We start from the raw sequence: 27,566 nt of genomic DNA on the forward strand, positions 1-27,566 counted from the left end.
TTACATTTTAAGACATCATTTATTTATAAACAACATTATAAATAACAAACATTCTTGTAGAAACACATAAACAGTGGACGACGACGGTTTTGAACAGCAGAACGACAGAAGGCTTTTGAACACTAGGTCAGCTAGACTGAGTCTGAACATCCAGCAGCTCGACTCCTCGAGCGTCGTGACGTCGACCCTCCACACAAATTCACCAGCTGTACAAGACGCTCGGGGCTGCTCAATACGGCGTCCGTTTAAAGACGCACCAGTGGAATTGTCTGACAGAGTGGTTCCTCCCGAGAAAGGGGGCGCTGTGGAGTGAGTTTAAAACCCTCGGCCCTTTGTTTTTTGGCATTGTGCTTTCAAATTTTAGTCCAGCTGCTGGTTGAAAAGGAGTCAAATTTGATGACTTCATTCTTCTAATCGGAGAGTTTTAGTGCTAAAGTAGCTGATGTGCAAACATCGCAGGGTTCACTTCTGTTTCGCTTGAATGGCAGACATTTCCACATGCTCATTTTGGATACCACATATCCCCAAAACAGAGCACCACTCTTCTCCTTTTGGGGGGGCAAAGTCAAGTGTTCCAGGGTCTTCAACTACAATCAGAATTGTTACACAGAAACATCCACTTGTTTGATGATTCTTTTGGATCACAATGAGGCACAAACCGAGAGCGGTGACTCACAGATGATGTCATCAACGCAGTTAAATGGTCGTTGTGTTAGTACTTGAGAAACACTCGGGATTGTAGTGGCGGGCTGCGGCGGCAGAAAGAGGATTGAGTTACACATCTCATCGAGTCGGCAGGTGAAAGGTCAAGCACTTGACCTCGAGGTCACACCAGGTCAGCAGTGAAACCTAACTGTAATTTCATTTGAAATACAATTTCTCCTGTCCTACTTCAGCGTTCAAATTTAAAGCAGAACGTCACGTGATCCTGCGGCCGGGAAACATTCGTGATATAGCTCACCACTAGATGTCACTGTTTCTCTGTTGATTGCCAGCCCGACTGAGCGTTGCGAGGTCAGTAATACAAAGCAGTGTCTTATAAAAAAATACCTTTAAAAAAGCTTCTGCGTCAAGCTGGCGGCTACAAAAACACCTGGAATGTAAGAAAAACACTTGCAAAAACGTGTAAACCGACAGGTCCCACTTTAAAACCCAACACTGGCGAAGGCAGGCTGTTTCTGACCGGAAAATGTCAAGGTTTCTGACATGAGCCATCTTTGTTTTCAAGTAAAAAAAAGCATGTCAGTGACCCAAGATTTAGGTCTTGACATATTCTCAGTGGCTCTTTGTGCAAGTTCTGTTTTCTAACTGTATAAAAGTGCTGCGGAGCGGTCGGGCTCACGAGGAGAGCTTGGAGTAGCTGGGGGGAGAAAACTTGCGCTTCAGGTACTTGATGATGTAGAGGGGAAGGCAGCTGACCAGCGTGATGGACAACACCTTCCAGAGGAACGGCCACGTGGTGATGAAGGACAAGTCTGGGAGGAGGACAGCCATGTTAAGCTCAGACATCAGCCCACGCTTAAGATGAGGTAAAAAATAAATTAAAAATTAAAAAGGAGGAAAAATGGAATTCTGTTTTCTGATGACTAAAAATAAAAAACAGCAGGTTCCAAAGGTGACGCCTACGAGTATATTCTTTTGCACTGTTTGTTATTGTTTAGGAAGTGACACACAATCAACTGGTTCAGTTTGCTTGTTCGTCTCCGTGAAGACTCATGTAAAACGTTAATGGACACTTCCCTTGGTCATGCTTTTTTTTATATACACACATGCAACACAACAAGAAACGACATGAAAGGCATGCATTGACAGAAAGAGCAGATGGGAACGGGACAAGGACAAGCACAAACGGACCACCGTCGGGTCACAGCGGCACCTACCAAGAAAAGCTCCAAAAGAGACTCTGCCTATTCCTGAAGTGAACACGGACGACAGAAGTGCAGCAGAAATCAAGAGGAAGCAAAGACAGAGAAGGACAGGAACACACAACTGACCAACATTCATGGTCCTGAACAGGTAGGTTTTCTTATGTCACTAAAGCACACGACAGTTCACCTCATCTACATAAGGCAGACATACGCTCAGCGTACCATACAGATCCAGCTATGGACGGAGCCTTCTGTCCGTGCTCTGGGTTCATTTCATCCGTACCACATTTCCACAAAGTTTACGGATACAGACCAAATGGAGCAGTACCACCGGAAACCATAGGGGCAGTGTGGCTGTTGCAACCTGATACATAGTTCTAATGAGACATAACAGGTACAATTTCATAAATAAAGGGAGCCTAAATGCGCCGTAAAAAAGACTAAACTCAGCACTGAGGACATTTATGTCACAAATGCCGCTAAGATAGCGGCGTGCTAATGGAGTTGCCAATACAGATTATGAGCTGACCTTGCAGAAACTTAAGCAAACTTGCTGTCATAAGAAAAATGAGAATCGGCCATTACATTATGACCATCTGCAACTGTGTCGTGTACCGATGTGATGACGCAGGGTGCACCTTATCACAGCAATACAGACTCTTAACAATGACCAGAAAGAGACCACTGGCTTCCAGACTCCTTTTATCATCTTATTAAACTCAGAGATGAGCAGATTACTACTCAGATTTGACTTCAGTCCTCCAAGGTGCTCTTATCTAAACAATCCTCTGGTGCAGCAATTGCAGCTACAGGTTGAGAATCTACTGCTGAAGCACGTCTGAGTTTGAGGGTGAAGGCCGCTGTGAGAAAGTGCAGCGACAACTTACCAAAGTACTCGTTGAGGAAGGCCAGGGAGGCCAGGTAGCAGCCCAGGCTGAAGAACTCCGCCACCACCATCAAATAGTGCCACGTGCGGATTGTCAGCGCCACCATCAGGAGCTCGGTCAGGATCAGGGCCGTGAACGAAATGGCAACCACATGGACAAACTCCGACTCAAACAGCACCAGCGCGCCGTACATGAGGATGCCCCCTAGTGAGCGATGAATGTCATTACAACAACAGTGGTCATGGCATTTCTTGGTTTTTGTTGTGGGTGTTTTTACTCATAAACCACACAAACATCTGTTAAACACTCAGACTAAAGACCAAATATTGGAGATAATATTTTAAAATGTAATAATGGAATCAGTACATTGTTATTGACTCTTAATGTACATACCTTGATAAACGCTGATCAAAACCCAGATGAGGAAAGTCTTGAATGACAGTGAGCGACCCTGAGAGGAAAAAAAAAATGTTTTAAAAAATTTCATCCATAAAAAATAAAAGCCGCAAAATTTATCTATTTGCTGTATGTCAGTAAATCATTATAGAAAACAATTATACAAAATAATAAAATAAAATTGTACTGTGAATATATAATATCATACTTATACTAACAACGACAAAAAGCTACAACAATAATCATTTCACATCGATATATATTTTTATCCTGCCTTTAGCTAGAGACAATGTACTTCTACTTATTTGAAACAATGTTAAAAAATACTTTGTTATGAATAGTAGTGTAAACAAGTCATTTCTGAAGCTGCACACAGGTTTCTTATTTCAATGGAATATATCGTACTTTAGTGAGATCTTTATAAAGCTCTGGGTAGAGGAGTGCCATCTCTGGCTTCACATCCTGATCCAGGACCAGGGAGAAGACGGGAAACATGGTGTAGATGGTGGCATATCTGCGCAAAGATCAGTTCATTGAGGAAGCACGTCATCGACACATACTAGTCCGGCCAGTCATCTTTGGTGTTGGTCAAATAAATGCGTGAGCGAACCCAAAGAAAACAGTAGTTACCCAACCATGAGGAATCCCTGGTACAGGGGAACAGAGGCAAAATAAAAAATGGAGGAGAAGACAGCCTGTTTTGAAGAGACGAGACATGAAGAGGAGTCAGTAACAACATACAACAAGAAAACATCAGCTGCAGCTAGGACTGGTCTCTACCTGCATGGTGGAGATGATCATCCCTCGGTGCATGACGAACTGACCCAGAGCGGCTGAGCGCTTGTAGCTGTTCCTGCCATGGACCATCAACAGTCGGCCAATGTGTTTGAACTGAGTGATGGAGAAGTCGGCTGCCAGAGACGCCTGCTTCCCCTCCTGTCAGACAACACATAGGTCACAACGTAAATAATTTCATTAACTTCTTCAATCTAAGTTGGTATCACCAGAAGTGTGTTTACCTTTCCTTCTATACCAATACCACAGTCTGCAGCCTGGATCATGCTGACGTCATTTCCTCCATCACCTGCCGGGGAATGAGTTGTAAAGATCAACGAGCCTTGACTGCCATCTTGTGGCAGTGACAGGAACTTTTAGAAATAGTTGTTAAGCACACGGAAATTTAATAGAAAAATATTTTCTTCTATCACGAATACCATAAATATTTTTATTAAAGATAATCCATTTCATTTAGTTATCAATCTTCCTTTTTAATTCAGTTTATTTCCCAGAATTTGGAAAAAAAAAACAGCCTTATTAATGTAAAGTACAACCAGGTTAGTATCGATCACCTGTGGATAATCATCCAAGAAAGTACTTCCTGTACAATATATGGCTGATTGTGTGTATATTTTTCAGAACAGACACAGCATATCTGTATTGAGAGGAAATTGAAGCCAAACAACCCCAACCAAGCTCATACTTCTGCCCTGTACGCAGTTATACATCAGAAATTGTACTCCCACTCAGGCTGGTGTCTGTGGGCTCAACATGCCACCGCCCTCACTCACCGATGGCACAGGTTCGATTGGCGGTGTGCTGCTGCAGCAGCGTGACAATCTGGGCCTTCTGTGTGGGAGAGCAGCGGCAGCACACCACGGCTGGACACTGACATGCCAGCTCCACGAACTCGTGCTCGTAATATCGCAGACAAACCTGGAAACAAGGAAAGCCAACCATGAGCCTGAGTTAAAAAGTGTTTCCCTACTTTTCATTTTTTCAAGGGGAAATGCTGATGTGGCAGAAGATATCATCTAACATCATTAAACATAACATGTTTTTAATTTGTTAGCTTCTTCAGCTTGAGCCTCCTCAATGTCACCATGAGTGACCCTCTGTGTCCAAGTACCTCTAAGGAGTCCCCAGAGATGACCAAGGCGCAGTCATGCTTCCTCCTGAAGGCGTTGAGCTCCAGATGGGCTTCTCCTCTGCTTGAGACCTGCTCAACAGCCAGACAATGTAATCAGACACCGGAACAATCTTTCATAAACACTGCCAAACAGGACAGATGTATGTACCGGTTTGAAGACGTGGATGTTCTGGTTCCTGGAGACCAAGTGGGAACTCTTGGCAATGCATGTAGCAGTTTCAAGCTTGTCCCCAGTCAACATCCAGATCTGGATGAAACAGGTTGAGTTAGTTCAGCAGTGAATGAGTGACTGTGAGCTCGCTCTCACCTTGATGCCAGCGTTCCTCAGGAGCTCCAGCGTGGGTCTGACATCTGCTTGGAGTTGGTCTTCCACGCCAGTGAGACAGAGTAGCTCCATCTCTCTCTCAAGACTTTCCACAACTGCGGCAACCTTCAGGGCTCGATCGTGGATGCTGAGCTTGGCCTGGTTGTAACGGTTCTGTCAAGATAAGAGGGAACACATTATATAGTGCAACTCAATCACTTCAACCCATCTGTCCAACACTGCAAAATCTAAGGCTGTGGTGCTCAGCAGGACACAGGGGTGAGTGAAACCACCAAGACTGACGACTTACTATATTAATCACAGACTGGAAGACATCACACACACGAGTCATCCAGGCACATACAGTATATCTTTGTATCCGTTCTGTATCTTTCCTCTATCCAGCAGATGAGTCCGACTGTGGTGTCGGAACCTCGGATACGTGGGCGAAAACAGCGCCCCTTATGGGTTTTAATATAAATAATAGATGTGAGGAGTTCAAGTTCAGAACATTGCGAGTTTGTCTCATGAGTCAGTCTCGATGCGGTTTTGAATACTAGTTTAGACGTGATCCACATGCTTAAGATGGGTTCACCACCCATCTTTCTATGGCGCAGAGAGCACCACTGCACCCGAAGCTTGTAGACTGCTGCTGCTGCTGACACGCAGTTCTGTTCAGTCGTCTCCTTCACATTGTTTGGTTCTATGATATCATTGGATGTAGCGATCTATAAACAACACAGCATGATGAAATGACTTTTTATACATGCAATACGTCTATATATACAGATGTAGTGGGGGTGGGGTGCAAGGGTTTGGGAGCCACTACCTTAAAAAAACCTTGTACCTTGGCACTCGCTCATCTTGTTGGATGGTTACACATATCAGTTAGGAGTTCATTAGTGAAACTTACCTCGAAGTCCTGGTACTGCTCATCAGACAGGGACTTCTTAGCCACGACGAGCGTTCTCAGACCTTCTCTGGCCATGTTGCCACACTGAAATGAGAAAAGACTCACACTATATTTTCACCAACGACACAGAGAACTGTGTTTGAAAATTTGGACGATCTAATTAGCAGAACGGTAAATAGGGCAGATACTACTGAAGACTAAGTAGTGTGAAGTGAGCAGTCGATAGCAGCGTATTGTTACCGACTCGGAAATGAATCAATGGCACATAACAGCCTCCGGTGAGACACACTGGGCCCATTTAAAACAAGGCGAGGGACGGCAGTTTATTTTTGATATGAAACACCAATGAGGCGAATCTGTCCTGCTGATTGGTTATTGACGCGCGGGCTGAGCGCGGCAGTGGACAGCAGGGTATTAGAGCCAACAGGACATCATTAGCACCGCGGCTCGGGAATATGACATACTGTCATTGCTTTATCTGGGTCACTAATTAAATCAGAAGCTGCCCCCGGTGCTACATGACTCAATAATGCCAATATAATTATGAACATATGCACACGAGACCTTCCACCACCAAACTGGTGGAGACATTCACGGCCGGTTGATCTCTCCATGAATGTCCCAATTACAAGTTTGGAGCGTTGAATCGTTCATTATTCTGCTCCTGCCTTCGTGTTCAATGAGCATGTTACACGGTTTGTTGGCAGGACATCTTGCTCTTATTTTATAACTAGTGTTTTGCTGTGTGTTTTTATCTAATCCAATTCTCAGGAGCCACTTCGTCCCTCTACAGTGTCTCAGGTGCCTGGTAACGACCCACTCCACCTCTTCCTCCAGCCAGTCGTTGTACTGAACGATGCTCGCCATGGCAACATCTGCGCCTTTCATGTAGAAGGTGATCTCACCCGATGACTCATCCTGATCAAAGAGCAAGAAAATAAACAGGTTTGGAAACCTTTTGAGTCACAAACACAACGTGGAAAAACTTTAAATCATAACTTGAAAGGAAAAAAAAAGGTCCCTCACCTTCACAATGATGCCCATGCGTTTACTTTCCGACGTGAAGGGGAAGATCTGCAGGATGTGGAAGGAGAGAATCTGTCCTGACGGAGTTTTAAGCTGAAGGGAGTTTAAGTCTCGGTTCACCAGGGTCAGACCCACGCTCTCAGTCCACTGCACCAGCGCAACCTGGAAAGGCAGACAATCAAGACAAGAAATGTCTATCATTTCAAGCAAAAATAAAAACGTGACTTTAACCCTGTTGTTCCATCTTTAATTCTATATTCGTATTTCAATTTCAATACCAGTCCTTCAAAGCATCCTACATTCGACATTACGGCGCTCACGTTTTTAAAAAATGCTTTCAAATTCTAAACTGTCTATATTAAAACTATTTCAGGCATAGGTTTTGTTACACACCCAACTACTAAAGAGTCAAAGAAAAATGAGTTCTTTTAAATTGACAGTTTCATGATTGAACTCTTATTTTTAGAGAGGAAACACACGCTGTTTAATTAATTTCATTTGCAGTTGAATGCATCAGAGTTTCGACATCTCCATGGCAGTCGATCTCTGGATCTCATTCAGCTCCAGATAAGTGTTTTCTGTTTCTCCTTCTCCTTTTTTCTCTCCCCAGCAGGAAGTGCACCCCCCCGAGAGAGCGTTCAGCTGCACACGACTCGATTCTCAAAGGCTTCATTTTCAATTTGCTGGCTCAAAGGTTGTTATTATACTGCGATCTACAAATTGGGACTTCCTGTTAATACCCAGTCATTTCTCTCGCTCGCCCCCTTTGAGCTCTGTCAAAGACCCGGCCTATGTGCGCGTCATTATCCTGTCAAGATTGTGTGTTCTGAGGCTACACACACACACACACAGACATACATTTGCAGGGTTTCTGGCAATCAACAGGTACACTGTCAACACAGCAATCTACCGGGACATTTTACAGCGCTTCATGCTGCCTTCTGTTGACAAGCTTTATGGAGATACAGATTCAATTTTCCAGCAGGACTTGTACTGCCAAAGATACCAGAAGCTGAGGTTAGTGCACTCGATTGGACAGCAAACTTGCCTAACCTGAGAGACACCAGTCTGCTGCTATCAAAGCATCTTAGGCTTCCATTACACCTGAGCAGTGCCACAGGCACCACTATCTTCCTATACATGCACTGCCAAAGTAGCAGGTAAACACTGAGTAACTACTAAAGGTGGTTGCACTGATGACATACTCTCAAAAACCAATCAATATTTCCAATCATGATCACCAAGCCCAACTTAAATCTCTTCAAATAATGTGTTAAGTGATGTACTCCAAGTGGAGTGGAAGATTTGGAAAGTTCGTAAACAGCAGTGACACCAGAGTGCGTCCCTCCAGCGAACCGCCTGCAGCTGTAACATGATCAATCTCACGTTTCTACACTTTCTCTCTCTGATGTATATATTTATTTATATCCACAGTGTCTTCTTTTCATTGCTCTACCTACACTGATCAATATTCAATTTGCTCTGAACAATGAGACGTGCAAGTCTGTGATTGTTGGTGGCACTTGGTGTCCACTTCCTAATAAACTCTTTATTCTCTCCTTTGTCCTTTTGTTTCAAGCATTCTCTGCTCTCCATCGACTGTGCTGTCTGATCTGAACTACTATAACAGGGAGAGCAGCGGCTACTTTACTTCTGTCCAGAATTGTAAAATCATTTGCAGAGGGTGAAGGTCTTAGTGTGGCGCAGTGGGTCCATCTGACCTCCAATCTCCAAAGAGCCTTTCGCCCTCTTAATGTCAAAGTACAGGCAGCAGATGTGAATGCATCTGGAGAAAAGGTGCTTCATCATTTTTAAGTGACTTCAGTTGGCAGCTACAGTGAGAACACTCACACAACAACTGATTCCAGAAGCAAATATTCTTTTGAGGTGGCAGTTACTTTTGAAAGTGGTTATCAGGCTGGTGGCCAAGTATCCTGACAGAAGTATTTTAGGTTGATGGTTTCTATTTACCTTGAATGACTGTGTGTATAAAGCACAGATCATAAAATATTTTTTTTCTTTGGTGTAACGGTGTTAAAAGGACTCGGTGCCAAAGATCGTAAAAGTAATTTCAAACATGTGCCTCTCTACCTGGCAAGGTCCACCACTGGTGCCCTACTCTCACTCCCTTATGACATTCAATGTAAGCCAAGCGTTACCTCATCGGGACTGGAGGCCTGGTAGGTTCGGTTGTCATCGCTGAAGTCCTGGTCAGCTTCTGCAATCTCTGTCTCTCCATTCACGTTCGTGGACGACTCGTAGACGGGAGTGACATTGTGGCACAAGGCGATGGCCTTAACAGCTTCGTGAATCCGACTGCTGACGCTCTTCCGGACTTTCGGGCCTGATGTCTGGGCTTTCCGTGATGGTGTGGTGCCACTGGTGCCACCACTTGCAGGCTAGTTAGCAAAGCAGGAGTGGAAAAAATTAATACAATGCCAGCCATATAACAGAAGAATATTGGCAAGTGCGATGTTTAATATTTGCTGCATCTAAATGTTAGCAGTCAAAGAATTTTCTGAGGAAAACCTTCAGTGCAATTTTCATTAGAAGGCTTGAGAAACGCTCATCCACTGCTACTAAAACTCAGCCTAAACAGTGCTGTCATTTTTCATGAGCTCAAATTACACATGAGGGTGTTGGGCAGATGGTTCTCTGAGCTGAGCAGCTGTTTGGATCAGGCTGAGCGGAAACAATATCATTCTGTCGAGACCACAGTCTGATTCGAGCCACCCAGAGAGAAAAACACTTGCTAGCAGTACAGTCAGTCGCAAAGGGATGACACACGATGAATGAACAATACGTTTCCTTTGACGAATATAAATTCTGAGTGTCAAGTGTTAAGACAGAAATATAACATGTAAAATTCATGTCTTGGAACCATTTACGTAGTCATGCCAATGTGTACGATGTCCTTTAAGTACTGTACAGCCGGTTTTGTATAGCCACAACAACTCCACCAAATCACACCAAAATCAATGTAGTGATGATACTCACCATAGCGTACGACTGGATAATATGACTTTGTATTTCGTCCATGGTGTCTGTGCCGTAGGATACTGTTCCGAGGTGCAGCCGCTTGAAGATCATTTCATTTTGTGTCAAAGTTCCTGCAGTTGCAAAGAGAAGACTTTCATCACAATATCACCAATTAACTTCAGCGAGCTTGAGTGAAATGACTTGGACTGTAACTGGTGAAGATCCGGTTGTAGGGCAACATTTGAAGAAACTAAAGAAGCTATTTAAATGTTCAAATAGTAGAGTAGAAATTACCCTCCCCCCTTAATCTTGGTAGGTCCTCATATCAACATTCAGAAAAAGGGATCTATTTTTGACACACATGCTCTACGCCATATTACAACTGGCGGACAGTTTATTTTCAGCGCTCTGTGAACTTTCTTCAAACCCTTACCCGTCTTGTCTGTCAGCAGATAGACCAGTCGGCCCAGTTCTTCTGGGATGGTGCTTGTTCTCACAACAGTTCCCGGGATGTTTTCATCCTTCATGATCATCCAGCCGTAGGCCGACTTTCCCATGTCCAGATTTACACGCAAGCTGCACAAAGAAAATATATGTTGAGACACAATCCTTCAAAAATATACATTCATGTGAAGTCCAAATGTTTACCAAATGAAATGGATTGCATCAAAAGAATATGAGGAAGGTCAGAGTGCATCTAAGGAACAAAAACACTCCGTTTGGAAGATATTTTAGAACATTCAAAGGTTTGGATCTTCGTTGAATGCACGTAGCATGAGTAAAACAGGGTCACAGGGGCAGCAGCCAGAGCAGAGGTCTAGACTGCCCCCATCCCAGAAACCTCCTCCACCTCGTCGCATAGAATATTGAGGACTTACTGCTGGGACATATTATTTTCAGCGTGTCCTCAGTCTGTACCAGGACCTCATCCTCGCAGCTGGACAAGTCCAGAGTTCCCTACCAGGAAGGAATGCTGTCGAGGAGCAGCAGCTCTACTGAGTCTCTACCGGATGACTGAGCTCCACACCCCTTTCTCTCAGGAAGGGATAAAAAAAACTGTTCAAACCTCCTAGTAATATACAGAACCAAATAGAGAATACACTGACTGAAAAAAAACATTTTTTAGAATGAAAAACTACATACAAGTGAGACCAAAAAGTTTCAGTCACTTTAAATCACCATCAAAGCATCATGAATCACCTGATAGGGATGATGTAGGAGAAAAGCACAACAAAACGGAAAAGGTTGCGGAACCAGGGACCAACAAATCCCTGCAGTGCCACCATGACCACTGACAGAACCACCTGGGCCAAGAACAGCGCCTTGGTGAGGCGGTTCAACTCCAGATCCAAAAGGCCGACCTGTCAAAGAGAAGAGACGTCACTTAAATAAAAAAAAAAAACATTATAATGTTCTGTTTTTTTCTCATTGGAATGACACAATATTATCAGTCACAAGCTTTGAACGAAAAAAAAACACTAAATAAAAGACTGCAGATTAATCAGAAACGGAGAGAAGAAACTGAGCCTTCCTCGTATGAATGAGTGTGAAAATGTGTCAAGTTGAAAAATGTGAACAGATTTCTAGAGGCCAAAAGAAGATTGAAAAAAAACCCTCTCAAAATGATGAGCATCTACAGGCTGTGTGGGAAAGAGACATCAAATAAAGGGTCTTTCTTTCCGCTGTAAAGCTGTGCACACAAGATGCTTTCATTTGACACACTGCTCACAAACTCAGAAGTACATAACATCTCCACTCCCGTAAATAAAGGAATGCCGTGAAAGGAAGGGGAGGGAGCAAGCATAAATAAAAAGGAGGAGAAATTCCTCTACTGCCTCACCGCCCATCACCCTGAGAATTGAGGACTGATTTATCAAAGTGTGGACATGGGAAGAGTGAAGCCCCCCCACCCCTACTCCAGCGCCTCTCTACAAGGTTCATGGTTGAGTTATTATGAAAAATAGGAGGTTTTGGGTGGATTGAAATGAGGAAAAATTAACACAGTGTGTGCAGTGCCCGCCTGAAAAGCAGAGGACCTGCTTCTTCATGAACAAAGCATGGTTGAAATTTTCCAAGGCTCAGATGAAGTCATTACTCATTCAGTCAAGAGGGGCAAAAATGACTCCATTATCTCAACCTCAAGATGTTATCAATGAATACAAGTGCATATTTTAGTCCGTTCACCCCAAAGCCATTAAACATGAAGGACTGATTCGATCTGCCTGGGTGGCTTGTAGTGCAGCGTGTGTGATGAACAGTCGCAGCTTAGAGTTTAGTGGCTCGAAAGCTGGCATAGACTAAGTCGTTTCTGAAACCTGCAGTGAATAAATGAGGAACATCATCACTCTTTATTCAAGTGAGTATTTTGTTTCTCATTACAAATTGCATTTATTAAAAAATGCTTGAACCCCATCACACCACTAATGGAAAATTGGTTAGACATTATCATGGTCATATGTCCTATGGAGGAAACAATGGATCTGCATCTACATTATGGAACAGATAACCTTTGAAGTGGGGTCTGCAAAAAAAAACAAAACAAAACAAAAAAAACGATGTGATTGACTCAAAATTGCAATGACAATATCACACAAAAAAATGTAACTTTCAAAGTGTTCTACCAATAATTTACCAGACAATTTATGGATAATCGAATAATATTTGTTTATCTTAATCCATATTATATATTTATTTATTTATTTATTATTCTGCGACTTCATGCAACTTGCTAATTATCTATCAATAACAACACATTCACTATTTATATTACACTATTTACATATTTACATCCATTTTTAGAACCCTTTTAAATCAACAACAAACAAAAATCAATGAATAAAAATTAATTCAATAACAAGGATGTCCTAGTTACATGTGCTTTGTATTTAATAATAATAATAATAATAATGATAATAATAATAATAATGAATAAACAATGATTACATTTTTAAAAAAGGAAAAAGAGGAAACTGACATCTTAAGAGACCAGTAGCCGAACTCAACTATTATTAAACAACATTTCTCCTTCTTCATGTTCATATGAAATGATTTTCGGCGCCAATTCCTCCAGTTAATCAATATGCTGGCATCTTATCAGCTTGATCAAGTGCAGGTATTGTCTTGACCGGCGTCACCACAGAATATATGGGGCCAAAGGATCTTGCGACTTCAGCTGCTCTCTATTGACTTTCTCTCCCAATCCCCAGCCTCAGTATTGGCATTTCTGACATCATCTCCTTGAAATATTGAATTTCTCTCAGCCGTCAAGCTCACACACAACACAACGCCAAGCCACACCGCACGTCTGGTCCCACCAGTGTTCTTAATAAACACACTGGTGTCAAAACTCGTGAGGAGAGACAGGAGTTAGACACATAAAATACTGAATCAGATTTATTCTTTTCTTTCTCATCACCCCTCATCAGGTTAAATTAAATATTCTGGATCAAACTTCCTTTAATCTCCCCAATCTGAAGGTAAAACAGTCAATGGGGATTCAAATGGATTAACTTTAATGTCCGGAAATCTCATTTAAATCCTCACTTAGTTAATTTCCCTTCAGGCAAATTAGCCGCTTCACATTGGCCAACTCAGTTGTATCTTCAGGGTGACGAAACCTTCAGTGCAGAAGGATGAGGAAGCAGTGTAAGTGGAAAGACTTGTACACCATTGAGAATAAAATGACCACAAAACGGTCAATTTAAATACGTTAAAAATGTTAACCCAGGGTGAACGAGCTTGGTGGTCTCTCTCACAGACAGAGACGGAGCTGACAGCAGAGCGCTGCACTCAGAACATGTTTTATACTATGACGACTTCATATTACGGTTGACTGTTAAGTACATGTACACCTTGCTTAAATTTTTCCAGCTAAAAAAATATCTTTTTTTTTTCCTTCATTGTCCAAACGTGCTGCATCCCAATGAGGCACCACTCCTTTTGACTTTATGTTGTAACTCCAAAACCGAATAAGCAACTTATTAAACAATAAAACAAGATCAAATACCTTGTTTTTGGCAAAGGATGTGTTCAGAACGCTTCGAGTCTCCTTGCCTGTGTAGATCACCACCCCGATCACTGTGCCTGCCAACCAGAGAGGGGAAAGTAATGCTGCTCATTAACTTCTAAAGGTGGTCAAGTAAGATGAAGTGCATGACAGAAAACACAATAAGGCAGAGCTGGAGCAGTTTCGTCTTGATGTCACTCAAGTCAGTTTAATACGGCCAGACTTTCAGGAAACCTCAGAGAGCTCATAAAACCTAATCGATACACGGCCATCTTTATTTGCAAATTCATTAAGGTGGCCTTAAAGCGAAGCATTAATGAGCCATTAATATAAAATGAAGTTAAAGGGTGTGAAATGGACCTAGTGAACCTGAACACGCACCATAAAATCCTTTACTATCAAGTTAGACAGGAGACTAAAAGAAAGGACGAAGAGTAATGCAGAAAGGGCCTGTGGTGCTGCCTGAAGTTGAAAAATACTAAATGTGATACAATAATTTGACAAATCGTTTGTGGCTCAGCATGCGAAGGGACCTATTTTCTTTTCGCAGCTGGATGGAGGCCAGATTCAGTGCCTACGGCGACACAGTAGAATCATCAAGCTTTAGTGCGGCGGTGACGGCACTCCCAAGCAGAGATGATGCAATCTGCCCAAGTCAGGCTGAGTCTTCTGGTCAAGGTCGGGCCAAGGGGCTGAGCGGCACCGCAAATCAATAGCACCTCCGTCACTAGGGGTGTCACAAACATTCTCAACTGACACAAGCCTTTTCTGTGGGGAACTGCTGAGCTGGGGCGAGGGAGGATTACATCAGCCAAAATATGAAATCCAGACGTTTTAACTACCCAGCATCCACACTGTTAGAAAAGATACGATCTGAAAAAAGGATGGAGCAGAAGGAGAGGTGTTTACTCACCTGATGCTACAACTGTACTGGCCCAAAGAGTGTTCTCAATACTCAGGCTTTCGTGTACCTGAGGGTCAGCATCTTCCTGCAGCACAGACCAGACAAGGAGAATATCTTAGCTCAGTCATCCGCGAGTTTATTTAAGAGACAATGTGTATCTCAACTGTACATTCCAGGGTTTTCACTGAGATAAAGTTGAATAACCACTACACAACAAATTTCACCATAGTTTGGCAACCAGCAAACTGGTCTCTGCAAGTAAGCCTCCTCTTGTTCTTCAAGTGCATTTAACACTTGAGTTGGTTTTAAAAACAACTTAAAAACAAATCCAATCATGAATTAAAGAGGTCCAGACTCTGCTGGCTGTTTTTGCCCCACCCCTACAGTTAAAAGTATGGAAAAGAAAACAAAAGAAGGGAAAACCTTTAGACTCAACGATTATCACGGATGAGACAGTGTAAAATAATGGGCTTCTAGTTAGCAGTCAGCATGTTCAGCTTCATAGCTTTCGTCTGGAATCTTAGGGACAGCTTAAATGTAAACGAATTTGGCCCTAACAACAAACTTTGCCAAGGCTTTGAAACTCATCTGAATGTATCAAAATAACTTTGAAATTCTCTCCAAATGCATGAATGAACAGCACCAAAGATGCTTCTCTATAAGCCGTCCTCAGCATTTGGCGTGTCTAGAGTGGCTACTTTAAAAAGGACACGCAGATGAGTGGCTGTGATAAAAAAACCCCATGAGGGCCTCTTGTTTCACAATGTTTCACCGTACTCTTAAATAAAGACGAACGCAGAGTCAGGACTGCAGAGTCAAGGCTCCAGTTTCAGCTCTGATTCCCAACATGATATGATAATTATGATACCTATGAGCACTCACATCCTATCTGTCCACTCAAATAAGAGGACGAGGCGGGGGGGGGACTACGATCAAGGTTTTCATAACCACCACAGGATCTCCACAGAAACAAGCATGCGCCTCAAAGAGAGGAAGAAAAAGCCCTCATAAAAAGGTAAGTTAATTTGCTGTGGATCTGTGGGAACGCACTTTTTTTCCCATCCTGCTCAGACTAAAAGCACACACTATGTAAAGGAAGGCCATGGAGGATGAATGAGTGGAGGAAGTGCTTGCTCACTAAGCCTGGTGTGTGGCCAAGAGTGAAGACGGACCACAAAGCCTGCCTTTGTAATGCAGCTCTGCTCTCTGTGGGGGCTTCGCTAATCTGCTATTAATAAAAAAAGAAAAAAAAAAATCACTGAGCAAGCAGCACGGGAGAGATGGAGCAGAGGCGAGGGGGACCTGTCTGTGATGCAAGAGGCTCGCCTGCTGGTGACAACAACAGGCCCAGATGGACACAGAAGGTCTTTTTGTCACAACTTGTCAACACATTAGAGCGATACACAATCTCTGACAATCCAGGTACACAAAGAGCACCTGCACCGTCCGAGAGCTGCTGTGTCGATTTAAATCTGCTGAGCCGTTTCGATGATATTTGATAGGGGTTTAGAAATATTAATCAGAGGTGCTCTCTGTCAGAATGATTCAACATCGACACAGAAAACAGCTGCTGATTGCTCAGAAAAACGGTGGGAACCAGCTAATATCAACAAATTGCAATGATACACAGAATGTCGGTGTGATTCAACTGGTATCTGCAGGTGTTGAAGGTTTGAACAGACAGCTTACCCTGGTGAAGTTTCCCTCAAAGCTGTGGATGTCCAGTTGAGGCTTCTGTGCGTAGACAAAGGCTCTAATGGAGAACAGGTCCTGAAGAGTGAGAGATTAAAGTGTTTGGTTTTATTTAACTTACTGCCTTGACCAAGGAGATTATGTCTGCCGTTCAAATCAGCTCAGCTCAATTCCAAATGCTCAAATTAGACACATTAAATAAATACAAGGCATAAAAGTCAATTGAAAATTACAATAGAAGTAAAATGCTCTTTTTTTATAATATCTGGAAGTGGACATGGGGAGAGGGGCTTTTGAGTTAAGTCCAGAAGCATCACAGAACATGTAAGAGTTCGGTACGATAATCAGACTTCAGACATTTTGCACAGCAGGCAGCTTCAATAGATCACGATGGCTTCAGGGACATCAGGACTCTTTTCTCCGATAACACTGAGGAAGATTCACTTTGCTGTCACAAATCACTTCTCACCCCGACTGCTGGAAGCCTCTGTGTGCAGCTGACAGCTACTTTCAGCTTCCAGTCTGTTTCTCCGTCCAGCTGATCTGTTCTGATGAAACACGAACCTGCGGAACCGGGAGAGGAACCAGACGTGACACGAGCGACATCAATTCCTGTCTCAATTTATCAAGAAACTTCAATCATTGCTAGTGTTGCCAAGGAGGTTGTTTTTGTTGGCGTTTGTCGGTCTGTTAGCAAAGTAAGTGAAATATCTGAGAAACTATTTAATTGAGATTTCAATAAAAAGGCACAAAAGGAAGTGAAATAAAAACCTCTACAGTCAAATGAAGAATGAAGTAGGGAAAGCAGTGCCATTAAAAACACAAACAAGATGGTACTGGTGATCCTGACCACCTAAGTTCAAAGGGCATCCCTACGATACATTAGAAAGGTCGTCGTCAAACATAAATAATCGCTATAGATTTAAAGACTGACTTATAGTCATCTGTATATTAGCGCAATAATTAGTCTGAATAATAATGGGCAGCTGTGCAGCTGTGGTGTCTGTAAGCATCGTATCAGCCCACTGAGCAGTCATGACCTGCATTGATCTACAGTAACATTACATAAAATGCGAGATGGATGAGATCAAATATTGGACAGCGAGGGTAAAGGTCAGCTCTAAACTGTCCCTGAAGGTGTAAGTATGATGGAAAACATGAGCACAATTACTCAGGCTTCCCTGCTGCAGCTACTGAAGACCATCCATAAGATCAATGGTTGTGAGTGTAAGCAAGAGAGATGGAGCGTGAGTGTGTAAGTGGGTATAAAGACATCAGCTCCCTGCCACGTCTATTGGCATGTCAGAGATTGATGGAGAGATTGTCCTCGAGATTTGTTACAAAACCCCTCCGAACCGGGCGAAACTCTGACGCAGTTTATTCATTCATTAAAATTTGCTTCATCCTTCACCACAACAATGTAACATAACTCATGAGAATCACCAGCAGCCGTCATTGTGACGACAAACAGCCCAGGGTTTAGCATAACTAAAGATAGGTGACACAGAAAGAAAGAAAGAAAGAAAGAAAGAAAAAACACTGGTGGAAGATTCAAATTATAGTCAAATCTCCTTCACTTCTGGTAAAACCCCAGGTGGCATGTTATTGTTTATGCTATATAAAAGAGGTCAAAGAAGGGAATCGTTACTGACCAGCAACTGGTTCTTTAAACTATGCTTAACCTTTAATTTACAATGCTATTGCAACCAACAAGATTTAAAATGCACATTCTAAATTATCATAGCTCGTCGGAAGTTCACCCCATCAAGAAGACTCAAACTCGATTAGAGTGAGTATAACATTACAGTAACCCCCAGAACTTGTGCAGTAGAGCCACCCAAACACAGACTGAATTTATCCACACATGCATGAAGAGTTGTGCAGGCTTTTTGGTGCAATAAATCCCAAAAGATCTGTGCAATTAAAAAGGAATCCAATGACGAACAAGATCTTTAAACTGATGCTGTATGCATATTGATGGTATATATTCGCTAAACACACTCAGCCGCAGCAATGTCATTATTGAGAGGAACAAAAAGAAAAAACAACGTTGGCTGAGTAATAAATTCGGAAAGTGACTTGATTTTATCTCGTGCTTATGTTCAACATCAAAATAAGAAGAAACTAAATATCGCCAATGTTGAAAGTCTGAATTTCCGATAACTGTTTCGGTTCCCCTGCAAACACCCCTTTTCTGTAAATCCGGTATTTCTCTTGTGTCTGTAATCTGTTTATTCCGCCAGCGCATTTTTGACTGAGATAAGCATTATGTTAAAAAAATAATAATAATAATTTTTTGTTAACTCACCGTTTTTCTCCGAGGTTCTCAGAAATATCATGTCTGCAGGAATCCTCTGGTTCTGCAGAAGGAAGTGGAGATCGTGTTGAGCAACTCCCTCGCTATGAAACTTCACACACTTGCATGACTGTTCCAAAAACACTAGCATTACAGGACCAAAATTCACTGAAAGTCAAACCACTATATATTCAATAAGTTGCCCTCAGGCAGAAGGTACAGGAAAACATTAAATTTTTTCCCCAAAATAATGTCCGCTCACCTTCTCAACAATGATCATGTCTCCAACCTGAATGTCGGAACTTTTCACCTGTATTTTACCTGCAGGGTAACATGAAAGACATTTAGTTACCGAAGCTAATGTCCTCCACGGCATTCTGAGGCTGACAACAGAATTATTATGAAAACATTTCATCACAATAATTGAGTCACGTCAAGTCAATTGTGAAGTCAGGAAAACTGTGTACAAGTTGGAGATATTTATCTACTGGCTATCATACTACACTTACTCCATCACTACTGAGATCTTCCAAGTAAAACGTGCATACACTAGGGCTGCACAGACAAGCTCAAGTGAGAAGCAACATTTGCCAAACATACAGTATCGTCCACACCACATTTTGAGTACATCAGATGTAAAGTATCAAAACAAGAACATTTTTGAACGACTATTTAAAACACTACAATCAGGTGAGTTGGCGTTTTTGTCAACCAGCAAACGTCTAACTAGCCAACTAATCGATGACAGTCGTAGGCCCCTGCATATATTAACAGATCAGTTTAATGCAAAGAAAACTGTCTACAAAAACTTTAAAACAGAAAATAATCCTGGCAGGTAAGTTAATTTTGGGTTGAAATCAGAATGGGCTTTTAATTTCTGTCCTAAATGTCGATGTTTTCAGTGTCCATCAGCCCTTACACCTTTGAAGAGAAGGTGTGCATCTTTTAACAGGTGCGAAAATAAATGAGGAAATCGATTTCAGGACTTAGACAGTGACGTCACCTCCTCAAACCGCAAGTGAGTTTGCTCCTCCATCTCTCTTCTCACCTTCTAACGGATTGATTACCAACAACGTGATAAAGTAATAGCCTTCTGTTTTGGTCTCTGGTCTGAGGCTCAGACAAAAACAACGGCAGGCGGGGTCACTCCAGCTATATTGACTCGGAGAACTCTCTTCTTACAACTGAGAAGAAGTTGGTATGCAATCACTGGAGCAGATATAGAGGTTGTGAGTGCGACATCCTCAGCACGGGTCATTGATATCACACTAGAGGATTGACCACATTCAACAAAAGGGACAGATCTTAGATCATAGAGTCCCAAGAAAGGGAAGGAGGGAAAAATCAATGCAATTACAGCAAGAGGAACGACTTCTGTTACTGGCGAAGGGACAGGGGAGTGTCGTCTCTTAATTGCATGGTGGTGAGAAAAGTGGGGGTGACTGGCTCGGGGTGTCACAAAACACTTGAATATCTATTATCATAATGTCAGCAAACACTGACGGGTACACAGTGGATGGATTTCACTCACTAACCTCGTACTGTGAGCTTGCTGTAGAGCTGAGAGTTCATCTCTTTGTCCCGCTGGAAGCGGCGGATTTCATCAGCAGCCTCCCGAATCATTGTGACAGCCAAAACAAAACCCTGCAGTGGACAAATATTAGTTCTGTATGTAATTATTTAACCCGTGACTTCAGTATTATCAGCCACATACATTTCTATTTGTTATATTTCACTGATTTGCAATTGAAAAAACATCTGACCAGACAAGTTCTGAGATATAGTAAGATATAATATTTGATTTTTTTTATTTATATGAAATTTCCCATGAACAACAATAAAAAGACAACAAAAAAAGTATACAGAAAAAAGTGTACTGGTTGAAAAAGCAGGACCTCAGAGAAAACACACTTGGTCCACAGCTGTCATTACATATTTAACAAACCTAAATCTCAAATAATAAACAATAAATGATAAATATAACTAACATGTACAAGAAATAATCCAAAATGACATAGCATGACACTAATGAGCGCGATGAACACAAAAGGCAATTCAAGATAACAAGAGGCAACGTGTTTTAACATGTACAGGTAACTTGTTAGAATAAATATCAAGATAATATGTGTACATTTAAAAGGAGATGGACTTACCAGCGGTGCCCAGTACGTGTACAAATAGCCAATCTTCAGTGACGGCACAAACTGGGAACAGGCCACCACCAGAAAGTACAGATTGAGAAAGAACTTGAACTGTTGGTAAAGGACCTGAGAAGAGACAGAGAGTCAAGGTATAAAGAGCAGGAGAAAAAAATCCTCACGTAAATATGCTATCAATGGAGACTCCAGTACTGACGAAGTAGTGTTTCACCTTCAAACAATTGCATTTCAAGTGACAAACATAGCATTGAGAACTTCAATAATCGTGGGTAGAACTTCTAACACTTATCAAGAACAACAGGATCAATAAAAATGATCTTTCTGACCTTCAAAGGAGCCACATGCTGCCAAACTCATTTTGTCTGTATTAAATAATTCAGTGAGTAGGGAGCGAGAAACCCAGCATTGACAACAATATCTGCTTCTTCAACAGAATGGCAGCATTTCATAGCTCAGGGAGGAAGGGGACTCTACAATATGAAGCCATTAGTCTTTTAATAAATACATGTGATTGATTTCTGATGTTCCCTGCAGTTTAAATCCATTATGAAAGAATAATAGGGACAAATCCAAGGGGAGATGGAGAACCCAAAAAACAGTTAACCTGTATGAGAGCGTCATATTTTCAAATGCGTACTTGACATGCGAGAAATACCAACTCCATTTACTTCCATAGTGCCAGGCATGATGGGGGCGCAGCTTGTTGTCACTTGATTTACAGATACTAGTTCCACTTTATTCTATCGTTTACATGTCGAACAAAAACGAGATATCTTCACGTACCCCTGGTACAAAGGTGATGAAGTTGTACTTCTGGTTTTTGATGGAGTTTTTGGGATATTTCTCTTCACACTTCTCAGGGTGGCCCAGCCAGACGGTCCTGGCCTTCATCTCCTTTTTCCTCCGGCAAACACGAGCTAGGCAGTCGCAGCAGCTGAGTGGGAGAGACAGAACATCAAGCAGGTCGATAGGCCGCACATGAAAAAAATTCCATGACAAGCGAGAGCTTTTCTTATTGTCTGTCTGTTGGAAGCAAAACTATCAAAAGGCAACAAAAAACATTCATAATAGAACAATGAGCAAACCATTTATTTATTTTGTATTATATTTTTCTGTGGTATTACAGATCACTATCTGATTTCAGGAATCTGATTTCTCGTATTCATTCTTCTTCATTCAAACAGGGCACGTCATGTGGGCGAATCATATTGGTCAAATGAATGGAGGGAAATAACATTAGGTGAAAAAATGTGGGTACTCTGGGTGCCACTTGGCCTATGCAAGGAATAAATGTTTTAGTCACCATTATGAAAACTATCATCATGAAAGTGTTAGTGAGTTGGACCCACCCACGAGTCACTTGACTGACATGGGACAACCAATGTTTGCAGGCCTAGAAACTGTGTGCACTCCTGCTTTTGAGGTTCAATGAGTAGGATTGCTAACAAATATATATACGTAAATTCGATTATTAGAAAAAGGAAAGGTTTTCTCACAATATTTTTATTTTTTGATCAATACTGTATTCCAGTTCAATAAAAGCAAATTCCAAAAATCAATGAATAATGGCTTGATTCACAATATCAATGTGAATGAAGAATAGAACTTTTGCCATAATCGTACAGCCTTAGTCGGAACTGAGCAGGTTGGTAGTTACACATGCAACTACAGGGATCTGCCCAGGATTTTTTCCAGCATTAGGGGGTCAATGAAAGGAAAACACAAAGGCAGAATGCATTGTACATCCTTCACAGTCTTCCTTAGGGCCATACCTTAAAAGGTGCTAAACATTTCACTACAGTTTGACAAAAAAAAAAAAAAAAAGAGTTGAAAACTTACTACATTCCTTTTCTCTGTGACCAAAAAAACTTTGACAACCAACCACCAACCAACCAACTGTGCTGAAAGGGAGTAACATACCCTCTGCTGGGGACATTGCTTTGTTTTTCAAAACCTTCCCAAAAACCTTAGAACTTTGGGCTCAACTCCAACCACATAAAATACATAGCCAGCTTACTTCCAAGCTTGCATCATATTCAACTAAAGCCTGAATTATTTGGATGAAATCGACACTTTTGCCCCCATTTCAGACGACTTCTTAGGTGGTTTGCAACACCTTGGTCTGGCAAAGTCGACAGAGCTCCACACTCGCAACCCTTGAATCATTTTTGCACTGCAACAATTCTTGTTACCTATTCCAATTTGCCTCTCACTTTTGTAAGTGATATTTGACTTTCCACCAGCTTGCTAATGACTACATGGGGGCTTATGCCGGATCTCTCCATGAAGAGCAAACACGGCGATGTGTGGAGGTAAATTACAATGTGAGCCTGACCTGAACTGGCACCTGTCTGGGAGCGCAGCCGTGTATGCCGTCATGCTCATCAGCTTGGCCTTTCCACTTTTTAAGCAAGTTGGCAAAACATAAAGCTAAATAAATCAACTTTGGTAAATGTCATGTTTGTATTGGCTTGGTGCTTCTCTGCCTCTGTACACTCTGCATCCAGATTCATATGAGAGATTATTCAAGCAAATGAATGCTATTTAAATAATATGCCATTTGAACAGTCGGGGCTTACTGGGTGTGAATTATTTGTGTTTTATAATCCCACACAAAAGCACACACAAAATTACTGGAAAGCATCAAACTGGTCAGCTGTGAAAAATCCGATTTGTTCATTAGTCGAGGGGACCGGAGTTTAGGAAGAGAGGGAGGGCAATCAATATGCTACTTAAACTGACAACGCCCTGTTTGCCACGAAATAAACTGAATACACGTGTTTTTTTTTTGTTAAACTTTGACGACTTTTTATGAAAAATCAATTAAACATTCGTGGATAAATATGACACGTAGCAGCTTCGACATAATCCCAGCCACAGAGGAGAATCTTCGGGGAGGAACAGAGTCAAATTAATTATAAGACGATAAAATGCACCGTTTTGTTTAACCAGCAAATCTTTTTGAGCCAACGATGTGCATCGTGGCGCTCAAACCAAAACACGACCTTATCCTCCCGGTGCACTTCATGCTCAACTACCAGAGCGTTGGAAATCCAGATTGATGGCAGTAATCACGATTGCAGAGACGTGAGACACTAATATTTACTGTCACTCGAAAAGTGTGAACAGAAGAATATTAAGTACCCTGGCAGAAGTTTGGAATAACACAGAAGGATGTCTCCATCTGAAGCATTCATTTGGAACTGCTGCTGCCAGGGACTGTAACACGTGACCTGTAACTTGTTTTATTCATACCAACTTGTGCAGCAAGTGTTGGAAAACTGATATGTATATGTGAATGCTAATGTGAATGAAACGCGGAACTCAAAACTAGTCGTGTCAGGAAATTGGGTGTGTCTTTCCAAAATAAATTCAGGTTTCTTCAGTCAAGGATTGAAAACATGACCCAGACAAACATGAAAACAATAGGTGTGCTGTTGTATCAGAGGTGCATTTCAGTTGTACACTGCATATTTGAGGGACACTACAAGACCCTGATAAGTGGGCTTTATTTTTAAAAACACTCGACAGTCGGTCGAGTGAGAGCCAGCATGCGGCACAAGCGCTACATGTCAGGTAATGCTATCTTCTACCTTTGGTAGTTTATCTGCCTTAGTACAGGAGCAGTTGGATTCTGTAGTGACGTCATACTGTACATGCAACGTTTGATTTATAGTCCAAATAACTACGCATTTTCACAAGCAAATAAATTATAAATTACAAGACAAACATAGTTGAAACCCACATCATTATTTAGCATTTAAATTAAGGTACAGAATATGAGTGACCCAGGGCATAAGGCAAGATGGACCAGAAAATCACTTTGATCTCCGCACGGACTTCCATTCATTTTTTTTTCCAATCTTAGGTTCCATGGACCGACCAGAATAAGCGTAGATTTAGGTTCCCTATTGATAAGTAATTTTCAGCAGAAGGAAACAGGACTGGACTTCTTGTAAGGTTCGAATGATAGTGAGAAGAGTAAAAAGGAAGTTTTGTAACAGTGAAATATGTAGAGCTTCCTATTCATCTGGTGAGTTGCCAAAGGTCCTTGTATTTGTTCAAGCAAGAGCAGGAATAACTTCAGCTGAACTCGACTGTGAAGCCATTCTCAGCTCAGTTCATATCTTGTGTTTCCTTTTTCACCTTGAAGAATTTCTTTAAAACTAAATTTCCTCACAAGATCAAGTGCTACCTTCTCACCTTATGAGTCTTCATAAAGTCAGGTAAGAAAAGGGTTCATAGTCTTTACCTGGAGCAGAGGACTTTCCAGCCCCCACAAAGAAACCAGCAGAGGCCCCGGTTTCTTTGGTTGACTCTGGCCCTGGGCAGCGTCTGGTAGTCGCTCTCATCGTTCTCAAAGGCTTCCTCCGACATCATCAGAGGCATCTCATCCAGGTTTGAAGGCTCATCGTCTATAGAGAATCTGTGAGGGCAGAGCAGCAGTTCATTTATCAGCACCATTATCAACATAAAGTTTGACTGAAAATCTGTGCTATGCAGTGATCTTGACAAAGTATCAGCTAGAACGAAAGGGCACTTTTATAGTGACACACTTTGGACACATGGTTAAGAGAGAAAACGTTGGAGATGAAGATAGCGGGAAAAAGGAAAAGAGGGAGACGACACTGGTGAGTCATATAAGAGGTAAATAAATACATGAAGAGGACGGGGTGACAACCCAGATGGGAAATTAGCACAATAGTGTTATTGATCTTAGTATTGAGCGACATCCTGAATCAGATTTCAGGGTTTCTAAAGTTACTTGTCAAGAACTGGTAGCAACTGCCGATGCAACAGTTGTGCTCCGGTGCACAACATATCAGCTATCACTTCGATTTCAAAATCAGCCAACTTCAATGACACAAGTGACACTCAGAAACAATAAAAATCCTGAAAGTATTCTTGATCACTGTCAGTCAATGCGTTTCACATTACTTTGCCCCGCCATCGACGACAGAAAAGGTACACAATATATTGAAAAAATGATCTAATAAACATGCGGGGGACAATGTCTTACCAGAATTGCCGCACCACAAAGAGGTTTACTGGATGTGCGACTCTGTCATGTGACAATAACAATATTTCGCGAGGGAAAATACGGGCTAGGTGAGTGTTCAATACGGAACAAAGGCTATATTTTGAGGTCCAGTTGCCAGCTCTAGTTTGGCATGTTGGAAAGCAAACAGCAGTCAAGGATGTGACAGGGATGCGAAAGCTCTGACAGCAGCAGCATTAGCAGCGAAAGCTAACATTTAAAACACACACGTCTGCGGTCGGACGCCAAAGAACCGCGACAAAATGGCACATAAATGAGAGGCAGTTACAGTGTCAGACTGGGACAGCAAACCGAAGACGGGTCCGTACCTGGAGAGTCTAGCTGAGTTGTAATAAGGCAGCCTTTTCGAATTCTTCCGCATTGGACCTAGCGGAATGCTGTCAGACATCTTGGCTGGGCCGGACTCAATAGTGACGTCACGCGCACGCGCTGGGATTTGTGGCGCATTCACGGCCTATTGTACAGAAACAGCTGTCAACTTCAAACGTGATTTGATTTGAGATCTGTGTGTTTAATGCACCTGTATTTAACGACATACTTGTCGAGTTTATCAATCAACTATAATATTGCAATTATAATTTTATAATTTATTATTATTATTATGTTCGAAATGTTATTATTATTATTTTATTTTATTTATTTATTTATTTATTTTTTGTCAGCACTTTGTCAATTCCAAAACACTTTCTTAGTTGGTGGGCTCCCCACTGACCATGGCAATAAATTAAATTCTGATTCTGATTTATTACACAGTACACTTACCGTAATTACCATCTAGTGCGTCTCTGCTGTTGGTTAAATCTGATGCACTATATGAAGCAAATCATCATCATTAACATAATAATAACAGTGCAAGTTTTTCCTTCTAAATGTTTCCTTATGGAGGGTTGTAGTACATCATGGCTGTAGTAGTGCATCATGGCTGGACAGGTCACCCATCTAGCCAAGTCATACATAGACCCCTGAATGCATGGTCTTGAACTGTGGGAGGAAACCCGAGTTCCCATGAAAAAAAAACTAGTCCAGGGAGAACATACAAACTCCACCAAGCCTCTCTGGAACCAAACCCAGTCAGGTCAAGCTGCACTGATGTCGAAGCGAGGAACTGTTTAGTAACAGTAACAAACTTCGGGAATAAATAAAAGCAGGG

At 41.9% G+C, this 27,566-nt stretch overlaps 1 protein-coding gene across 2 annotated transcripts; it reads right to left on the minus strand.

The window, feature by feature from the left end:
* atp9b (ATPase phospholipid transporting 9B) lies at nt 1-26,864 on the minus strand. Of its 2 annotated transcripts, XM_053863368.1 has the most exons (30): nt 26,725-26,864; nt 25,610-25,783; nt 22,141-22,291; nt 21,352-21,465; nt 20,734-20,842; nt 19,461-19,519; nt 19,211-19,262; nt 17,372-17,466; nt 16,900-16,980; nt 15,220-15,295; nt 14,307-14,383; nt 11,501-11,661; nt 10,734-10,876; nt 10,319-10,431; nt 9,481-9,720; nt 7,322-7,483; nt 7,121-7,213; nt 6,296-6,379; nt 5,386-5,556; nt 5,227-5,325; nt 5,058-5,147; nt 4,720-4,864; nt 4,171-4,235; nt 3,932-4,087; nt 3,782-3,846; nt 3,557-3,665; nt 3,149-3,206; nt 2,756-2,959; nt 1,881-1,913; nt 1-1,475 (listed from the first exon to the last, which is right to left on the minus strand). In XM_053863368.1, exons 1-30 carry the CDS (start codon nt 26,802-26,804, stop codon nt 1,339-1,341), a joined length of 3,396 nt encoding a protein of 1,131 aa, XP_053719343.1. In that variant the 5' UTR covers nt 26,805-26,864; the 3' UTR covers nt 1-1,338. The 2 variants fall into 2 exon arrangements, with proteins under 2 accessions (XP_053719343.1, XP_053719344.1); XM_053863369.1 differs by lacking the exon at nt 1,881-1,913.
* Nucleotides 26,865-27,566: the final 702 nt, after the last annotated feature.

This window comes from Synchiropus splendidus, chromosome 4 (assembly GCF_027744825.2).
Source record: "Synchiropus splendidus isolate RoL2022-P1 chromosome 4, RoL_Sspl_1.0, whole genome shotgun sequence".
In the NCBI taxonomy this organism is placed as follows: Eukaryota; Metazoa; Chordata; class Actinopteri; order Syngnathiformes; family Callionymidae; genus Synchiropus; species Synchiropus splendidus.

Bases quoted from the DNA above. Each gene is read 5' to 3' on its own strand.
- atp9b (XM_053863368.1), bottom strand. From the start codon at position 26,804: ATGTCTGACAGCATTCCGCTAGGTCCAATGCGGAAGAATTCGAAAAGG. The intron at 10,877-11,500 runs GTGATTCATGAT...TTCTTTGTGCAG, and splicing joins TCCTACATCATCCCTATCAG to CTTGCGTGTAAATCTGGACA. The intron at 5,557-6,295 runs GTAAGTTTCACT...TTATCTTGACAG, and splicing joins AGCAGTACCAGGACTTCGAG to AACCGTTACAACCAGGCCAA.